This window comes from Falco punctatus (genome assembly GCF_963210335.1).
Source record: "Falco punctatus genome assembly, chromosome: 19".
NCBI lineage: Eukaryota > Metazoa > Chordata > Aves > Falconiformes > Falconidae > Falco > Falco punctatus.
Genome location: NC_137599.1, coordinates 3,094,646 through 3,103,552, shown reverse-complemented (window position 1 = coordinate 3,103,552; position 8,907 = coordinate 3,094,646). Strand labels below are relative to the sequence as shown.

At 67.5% G+C, this 8,907-nt stretch overlaps 1 protein-coding gene across 1 annotated transcript; it reads left to right on the top strand.

Moving 5' to 3' along the window:
• The first annotated feature begins 852 nt into the window (after positions 1 to 852).
• Positions 853 to 8,889, top strand: HAP1 (huntingtin associated protein 1). Its single transcript, XM_080369177.1, has 15 exons — positions 853 to 1,678; positions 3,561 to 3,637; positions 3,764 to 3,880; positions 3,994 to 4,094; positions 4,357 to 4,465; positions 4,602 to 4,680; positions 4,820 to 4,950; positions 5,030 to 5,104; positions 5,197 to 5,334; positions 5,417 to 5,484; positions 5,568 to 5,735; positions 5,944 to 6,257; positions 6,357 to 6,575; positions 6,992 to 7,094; positions 7,868 to 8,889. Exons 1-15 carry the CDS (start codon positions 1,582 to 1,584, stop codon positions 8,265 to 8,267), a joined length of 2,196 nt encoding a protein of 731 aa, XP_080225303.1. The 5' UTR covers positions 853 to 1,581; the 3' UTR covers positions 8,268 to 8,889.
• Positions 8,890 to 8,907: the final 18 nt, after the last annotated feature.

The following is an 8,907-nucleotide window of genomic DNA, read 5'->3' as shown; positions in this document are numbered from 1 at the left end:
GCCCGCGCCGCCTCATCCCTTTACCCAAACCTCTAAGCCGCCATCAGAAATAGCCCCCTGTAATCTGCTTGTGCAGAGACGCAGGGGACCTGCCCGGAGGAGCAAATCCCTGGGGAGGGGATTAGGAAGAAGCGTCTCCTGCCCGTGGATGCCAAGATGCTCACTTGAGTCCTTGGGGTCCCTGGGGGTGGGTGCCCAGGTGAGCTGGCCGGGTCCCTGTCCTCCCACTCGGCAGAAACACCGGTGCAAGGAGGAGGGAGAGGCTGGGACGGAGGGTCCAGTGGTTACAGCAGGACGCGGTTTGGGTCAGGGTCCCAGGTGGTGGGGGTCCAGCAGGCAAATAAAAGCACCATGCGATGATGAGGGGCAGCTCCAGCCCCCAGCCTTGCCGATTCATCGATTAATTCGGTACTAATGAGAAACAACACTGGGACAGGTGATGGGGGCAGGCAGTACCTACGTTGGCGTTACCAGCATCACGCTCAGGGCGTCGTGGTGCTGTGGCATGGGGTCTTCGGTGCAGCCCCGCTGCCCCCCCCAGCAGTGAGGCTTGTGTTACGTGCCAGCCAGCTCCTCCATAATTCAGCGCGGGATGATTTATTCAGCTCTTCTGCTTCGGTGCTGCCTTCGCACAAGTGTGGTTGTGGGGGTGCTGAGTGTGCCAGCCAGGGAGTGTGGGGCAGCCTGGATGGGGCCCGGGGGGGCCCATGCTCAGAGTAGGGGGGTGCTGAGCAGGGCAGGTTGGAGGGGGATGGAAAAGCCCTTTGCTGGCTTGGGGACCTGGCAGGTCCCAGCACTGCACTGGGCACCCGCACATGCAGGATTTGCGGTGGGCTGTGTGGGACCCAGGCCTGGCCTGGCACGGGGCAGGGAGCTGCGGCAAAGGCTGTACCCGGGCATAAGCCGGCCGTGCCGGGGACCCCAGCCCTGCAGCCCGGGGCTTGAGGGAAGGACCCGAGACCTCCCCTCGTCCCTCCTAAGGGGCAGAAGCCGCCGTCTGTGTGTGACCCGTTGGGTCAGCCCAGCGCAGCTGCTGCTCAGGGACCGGTGACCCTTCAGTGTCCCCTCTCGGTGGTCAGCACTCACCACCACCCGTGGGGACCCGCGTGCCCAGACCCCCCCACATCCACAGGCTGGGGGGCGAGAGGCGGGACACAGAGCCCAGCTGCACCAGCACCCCAGGGCTGAGCAGGATTGTCCCAGTGGGTCCCCAGGGCGCCTGGGGTGCCTGATGGAGAGCATGCCCCGGGGACACCCTGACGGGGACCGTGTCCCCAAGGCCTTTCGGGGGAGCGTGCAGCAGCGAGCCTCCCCACGCCGCGGGGGGAGCGGGGGGGAGCCCCCGGCCCCGCCCCCAGCCCCGGCCCCGCCGCGGTGGGACGCTCCCGGCAGGTGCGCGGAGACGGGGCGACCCTATAAATAGGGGCGGGAGCGCCTGGCTCGGCTCGGCTGGGCGGCTGCGGTGGGCTCGGCTCGGCTCGGCTCGGCTCGGCTCGGCTCGGCTCGGTTCGGTTCGGTTCGGCTGCGGTGGGCTGGGCTGCGCTGCGCTGCGGTGGGCTCGGCTCGGCTCGGCACGGCACGATGGAGATCTGGAGCAGCCCCGCCGCCTACGACGAGCTGAACGGGAACGCGGAGCGGGGCGCCGGCGCCGACCCCCTCGCCCGGGAACTGGAGGAAGGTGAGGGCGGCTCGGGCCGGGGTCTCTTCCCCCGGGCGGGTGCTGTGACACCCCACCCCACCCCCCACCACCCCTACCCCACCCCCCGCCTCCCCGCCCGGTCCGTGCGTCTCCCGCCGCGGGGTGCGCAGCCCCGGCCCCCCTGACCGCGCCGGGTCCCTTGGGGGCCGCTGGGCCACCCTGAGCGCAGGGAGGGCTGTCCCCGCGGGGGGGAGCGGGCAGGGGGCCGCGGGGGGGGGGGGCGTGGGGATGGGGCTGTGCCCCACCGTGGGGCGCGGGTCCCCGCGTTGCGCCGGATCAGGCCCGCGGTGGGGCGGGGGTTGATGTGTTTGCCAGCGCTGCAGCCCCCGGTGCGTCCCAGGCCCTGCTGCTCGCTCAAACTGTAACGATGCTCATGCTCTAATTATTTCCAATTAATGGCTCAGGGGCCTGACGAGGTGCAGTCGGGGACCCCTGCAGGGCGCAGCCCCCGTTGGGGCGCGGGGAGGGGGGTGAGGCTGGGGCCGGGGTCAGCCCCTCTCCCCACAGACGTGCCCGCTGGGCTACGTGCCCACGGGGGTGCGGGGCCAGCACCCGGGGCAGTGGGGGACCCGGTGGGATGGGGGTGTCAGGTGGGGGCTTTGCCATGACAACACGCGCACGCCATTACACAACCCCGGCTGGGGCGTAATGGGATTTGTGTGACTGAGCCTCTCCAGTTAACCCACTTTGTCTGCCCAGCTGGGGAGTGTTGCCACGGCTGGGGGTGCAGGTGCAGGCTCTGAGTGCAGCTGGCGCTGCTCTGCAGGGGAAACTGAGGCACGGGCACTGGGGGCAGCTGGACATCAAAGGCGGCGTTGGGAGCAGCTGTGGGGTGCAGGCAGGGCCCGGGGTGCAGGCAGGGTCTGGGGCTTCGTGCTCACTGCCAGCTCGCTCCCACCGTGCAGCCCCAGCGCTGCCATCTGGGTGCGTGCCCGGCACTGTCTGGCAGCTTCTGCAGGCACAGTTGGCAGGATTGGTGCTGGGGGGACAGACGTCCCCATCCTCACGCCACCTCTCCCTGCCAGAGACCCAGATAACGGCAGGGGAGGAGGCAGAGCTTTAGCTGGGGCCCAGCTCGATGCAGCTGCTCGATACCGAGATGACCTGCCTGCAACTGCTTGTGCCCTTGCACCGGCTTGTGCTCCTGCAGCTGCCTTTGCCCTGTGGCTCAGCGTGGATCGCTGCGCTGCTGCAGCTGGAGGGGCATCGGGTGGGTGTGGGGTGCAGCATCCTGAGAGGATGCACTCTGCCTTGGCCAGCTTCTCCAGGGAGAAACTAGGGCAGGGCTGGCTTCCCAGGGGGAGATCTGGGGAAGGGGGCTGGGGACAGATTGGAGGGGACGCTGCCTGTGAGCCCAGCTCGGTGTGGTGCCACCCACTGCTATTTATACTGGAGCTCCAGCCTGCTTTATGCCAGAGATGTCGCCTCTGATCCCATCTCTGCTGCCTGCCGTTCCCCATCCCTCCTTCCCGTATCCCTGTGTCCCGTGGTGGGGCTGGCACTATGTCCAGACTGGGGTGGTGGGTGCAGCGAGGGGGAGGGGTCAGCATCTTTCCTGCTGCCCCAGGATGTGGGCAGGGTCGGGGGGGCGAGGTGGGAACATCCCGTTTGCCGTGATGCTGTCACAGCTGTGAGCATCCCTGCCTGCCTCTGTCCTGCGCCACGGCTGGTGCTGCCAAGCAGATAAAAACTCCTTTTTGGTGACCAGCACGGAGCAGCCTCGTGTCACCTGCAGCAGCCACCTCCTGTCCCCTCCACCGTGCAGGGCAGCTGATGGGCAGCAGTGACATAGGGCAGGAGGCAGCAGGGGGACGCAGTGCAGGGGGGGTCTCACCCTTCTCCTTTCTCCCTTCTCCCCCAGTCCTGTGCACTGAGCGGGTGGTCAGGATCACAAAAACCTACCACGACATTGATGCTGTCACCAACCTGCTGGATGAGGTATGCTGGTGCCTGGCCCGGCGTGGGGACCGATGGGACCTCAGGGATGCAGGGGTGGGTGAGGGCTGGGGGGTAGGGGGCAGAGCAGGGGATGGGCCCCGGATGACACAGCCCTGCCCCTTGCAGAAGGAGCGGGACCTGGAGCTAGCAGCGCGCATCGGGCAGTCCCTGCTGAAGCAGAACCGGGGCCTGACTGAGCGCAACGAGCTGCTGGAGGAGCAGCTGGAGTTGGCCAAAGAGGAGGTAACGGCCTCTGGGGCCGGGGTCCTGGGCTCAGCCCCCTGTGTGCCTGGGCTGGGGGCCAGGGGTGGCTGTGGTCCCCTAGATCATGCCCTGAAAGCCCCTTCCCCTCCCAGATTGCGCAGCTGCGCCACGAGGTCTCCATGCGGGACGACCTGCTCCACTTCTACACCACCACGACGGAGGAGAGCGAGCCCACCTCCACCACCTCCACACCGTGAGTGGGGGTCCCTGTCCCACCGCTCGCCCAGGGCAGGGCTGCTCCTGGGGGGCTGTGCAGAAGCGTTGGGCAGGAGCCATCACCACCCTGGGGTAGCACCAGGGCTGGTGGTCCTTTCCCTCCCACGGCAGCTGTGGGTCCAGCCCCACAGAGCTGGGCTGCTGCAAATGCCTGCCTGGGAGCTGGGGGCAGGGTGCTGGGTGGGCAGCCCCATCCTGCCCACACTGCAGGTGCTCAGCGCCCTCCCTGCCATCTGCAGGCTGCGTCGGCACGAGTCCTCGCTGTCCCTGCAGCAGTACTTCCAGTACGACACGCTGCAGCAGAAACTCAAGTGCCTGGAGGAGGAGAACCAGAAGCTTCGCATGGAGGTGAGCGGAGCCGGCTGGTGGGACGCCCCTCTCTGTGCCCACCTCTGCCCCACTCGCTGCTGGGGGCCTGAGCTGGGCCCTGGGGAGGCTGCAGGTCCTGCCTGTCGCACTCAGCCCCTCCGACCCTCTCCCCCAGGCCACCAACATCGCAACCGAGACCTGTCGGTACGAGGACCAGGAGCAGCAGCTGATGATTGACTGTGTGGAGCAGTTCTGTACGTGGGGGTGGGCTCGCCGGGGACAGCTCCTCTCCGCGCTTGGGCTGGGGGGTCTGCAGGCACTGCCCGGCGTTGCTGCATGGGCTGGGGCTGGGGGGCCGTGCCCTGGTGCTGATGGACCCCGGGTCTCCCCCAGCCGAAGCGAGCCAGCAGGTGGTTTACCTTTCCAACGAGCTGGCCCGCAAGGCGGAGGACACGGCGCGGCAGCAGGAGGACATCAGCCAGCTCCTGGCGCAGGTCGCGGACCTGCAGCAGAAGTGCCGCACGGTGAGTGTCCCCTGCCCGCGCCGGGGGGTGCCAGGGGAGCACGGGGCACAGCCCCCTGACCTGCCCACTCTGTCCACAGTACGGCTCGGAGGTGGAGGAGCTCCAGCAGCACCTGGCTGTGGCCAAGGAGGTGCAGCAACAGCTGCGGATGGAGGTGAGCCCTGCAAGGGTCCCGCTGTGGGTGCCCCAGCTGCTGGGGGGTCCTGTTCTGCCCGGGCCATGCCTGAGCTGTGCCCGTGCCCGCAGCTGCGGGACCTGCAGGAGAAGTACACGGAGTGTGGCGGGATGCTGCAGGAGGCCCAGGAGGAGGTCAAGAGCCTGCGCAGCCGCAGCCTGCCCAACAGCACCGTCAGCCGCTACGGCGCTCCCAGCCTCCTGCCCGTGGTGAGCGGGGGGCACGGGCAGGGTGGGGGGGTGGAGGGCTCCGCTCTCCCCTCTGCTGACACCGGGTCCCCCATGTCTCCAGGACTCGCTGGCGGCTGAGATCAAGGGGACGATGAGGAAGGGGGCAGACAGCTCCTCCTCGGACTACAAGTGAGTGCTGGCAGCGGTGGCTTGTGCTGGCCCATGAGGCAGGGTCTGGGGGGGCTGGCTCAAGGGTCCGTCCCTGCCCGCAGGAGCTACCGGCGCGTCTTTGAGACGGTGAAAGCGGTGAACCAGGCGGCCAAAGCCAAGTCTTGCTCAGAGTCTCCCCACAACATGCCGGGCTCCAAGCAGTTGTCAGCTGCCACCTCCGGAGGGGCCAGCACCCCCCACACCAGCTGCTCTGGCCCAGGGGGCACCCAGTGAGTGCTGCAGCGGGAGCGGGCTGGGCGGGATGGAGCTGGGCTCTTGGCGAGATGTTGATCCCATCGGAGCATTGATCAATGTGGCCAGCCTGGGGAGGGGGTGGGGGGCATGCGTGGCTGGATCCTGCTGCTGGCTGGGGTCTGGCATGGTGCGGGGTGGTGCAGGACTGTGGCCCCAAGCACCCTAATGTGCGCCCGCTGGCAGGGCCGAGGGGGCCGGAGAGGAGCCCCGGGCGGCCCCCGGGCAGCGGGACCTGGAGGCAGCGGTGCAGCGGCTGTCGGTGCGGCAGCAGAGCCATGCCTCGGAGGAACGTTCCTTCTTCGAGGCCGAGCGGGAGCGCAAGCTTTGGCGGCTGAGGGATGGTGAGAGCTCCAGTGGCTTCCTCACCCCCAATGAGAGCATCATCTCCACCGGGACCAACTACTCAGGGGGCTCGGAGCTCACCGCTGGCTCCGGCTTTTCCCTCAGCTCCCTCACCTACCTGCCTGACAAGCTGCAGATTGTGAAGCCCCTGGAAGGTGAGGGGGTGGGGGGCTTCCCAGTGTGCAGAGCCGGAGTTGCTGGGGGGGTCCCACGACACCAGCTGATCCCCCCTGGCTGTGTCCCTCCCCACCCAGGCTCTGTGACTCTCCACCACTGGCAGCAGCTGGCACGGCCCAACCTGGGTGGGATCCTGGTGCCCCGTCCCGGGGTGCTCACCAAAGACTTCAGGCAGCTGGACATTGACCTGGAGGAGGTCTACAGCCTCAACGACCTGGAGGAGGACGACGTGGACGCCGGCTCCTTCCAGCTGCTCCCTACCTCAATGCCTGCCAAAGCCAAGGAGCGCCCCGGGGGTGAGCGCGGGGCAAGGGGCCGGAGGGGACGCGGCCCCCAGGATGCTCCTGCCCTCCTGCCCAGGCTGTCCCCCACCCCCCGCCGCCCTCTCCCCCCCTCTTGCAGCAGCCTGTCCCTGCCACCCGTCTGTCCCCGCAGGGATGCTCCTGCAGCCGCACCTGCAGGAGGGCTGTCCCACAGCTGGCATGCGAGTGTGCCCGGCCGCCTGCAAGGGACAGGTCTGGGAGCAGCCTCAGGTCCTGCTCCCAGCGCCGGAGCTAACTGCTGCTGGAGCTGTGCCCCGTGCATGCAGCTTTCTGCTGGGGGTGGCAGCTCCCAGCCCAGCTTCGCCCCCCCTCTGCCCAGAGCCCTGCTCTCCGTCTGTGTCATGCCGCCCCCCCCTCCCCGTTAACCCCGTGTCTCCTGTCCCTTCCAGTGTTCCTCTCTGTTAACAACCTTCCCCAGACCCTGTCTACCTTCACCATCACCACCTGCCACATCCTCCACCCCACCACTGAGATCACCACTGTGACACCCAGGTAAGGCGCGTGGCCCTCCCACCGCCTGCACTGCCACCCCAGCCCCCTGCCCTCCCCCAGCCCTCTCCTCTCCTCATGCCTGGCCCTGTGCAGCTCGAAGCCGCCTGCAGCCCCTGAGCCACGCCTGGCGCTTGAAATGTCCCCAAATGTGGTTGCATGAGTGGCTGTGTGCCTGGGGATGTGCACCCCCCAGGCTGCTGGGACCAGCCCCCCCCTCTGTGCTGCAGCACCCCGATGGGAAGGAGAGCCTGGACCACAGGTCCCCAGGGATGGAGCAGCGTTGGCTCCTGGTACGGGCAGGGACTTTCCTTCCCTGGGAGCAGACGTGGCTTCCTGCACTTGTGCATCAGCCAGGACCTTTCCCCCAGCCAGGCACTGGGCTGCCCGTTAATTAATGAGCACTGTTACTTAGCCCTAATGAGCCCCTCCAAGGCTTGTTGGGGGTTGGTGTGAGCTGGAGTTCACTGCTGTTAGACAAAACCCTGCATGTTTGCAAAAATGCTTGTGGAGCAGCAACCACGACCTGTCCCCTCCTGGCTGCCTGGGAGCTGGGGGGGGGACGACTATGGCTGCAGCCCCCCCAGCACCGCGCCATCAGCTTGGGGGCCCTGGGCAATGCTGCAAGCATGGGGGTCTCCCATTAGCTGAATGAGCATGTGAGAAGGAGGAAAGGGGGCCCTGCTCTGCCTGAGGCCCCCCCTGACACCTGCGGCAGCATCCCCCAGGACAGGACCCCCCACTGACCCCCACTTCTCCTCTCTCTTCCCCTCCAGTCTGTATAACGCCGTCGTGCCTTCTTGTGGGCCCTTTGCGGGGCTGAGCCCTGGCAGCCCCTCACCGGACCTGTCTTACCCCACGCTGACACCTGGCCCCGGACCCCCGAGCACCCCCCTGGGACTTGTCAGGCTCTTGCTGGTGCAGGGCATCTCTGCCTCAGTGCCAGGATTGGGGCCGCAGTGGCCCCTCCAGCTCCCCTCCCAGGACCTCCAGCACGCTGACACCCGGCCCTTCCCTGCGCCCGGGGGGCAGGACAGACCCCCACCCAGGAGCAGCATCTTCAGCTTGAACCTGGTGGAGAATCTGCGGCGTCTGGGGCTGGACAAGGTGGTGGCCAGAGGGGAGATGTCCTACGCCCGAGTGGAGCATGGGAGAGCCCGGGGCGTGCTGACCTGACGGTGCTGCGGAGCCCCCAAGCTCAGGATGAGACTCGTCCCCTTTGTCCCCATCCACTGGGAATGGAGACGGGCCAGGCTGTCAGCCTCAGCCCTGGTGCTGCCCCAGGACCTGCAGCACCCCCAGCCCCGGATCGAGGGGCTTTGCCCTGGCTGCAAGGACAGACCCCCTGTGGTGCCCCGTGGCCCCAGCGCGATGCTCCCTGGCCCCGTGTTACGCTGGGGCAGGGGTCCTGTGTACCTGGAGCTGTGTGCGGTGATGCTCGGGGGGGGGGCAGCTCTGGGCAGGGGGTTCCGACTCTCCCTGTCCCCCGCTGGGGTGGTATGGACCCTTCGCAGGAGCCGCTTGCTGGCAATAAACTGTTCCTACTTCTGTGGAGCCTGTTGGAGGAGCAAAGGGCAGCTCGGCCCTTTGGGGGGCTCGGGAGGACCGATCTGGGCCGAGGTGAGACCTCCCACCCCAGGCCCAGCATCTCGGCTGGCTTTTAAAGGGAATAGTGGTTTTAAACGTTTTCCTGCCCATGCAATAGCAGTAGCAGCAGCCCCCCCCCCCCGGCTCGGGAGACACGGGTGGTGGGTATTTCTCAGGATGTAGCGGTTGCTCCGGCCGTGCCCCGTCCCCTGTTAAATAAATGTGAAGT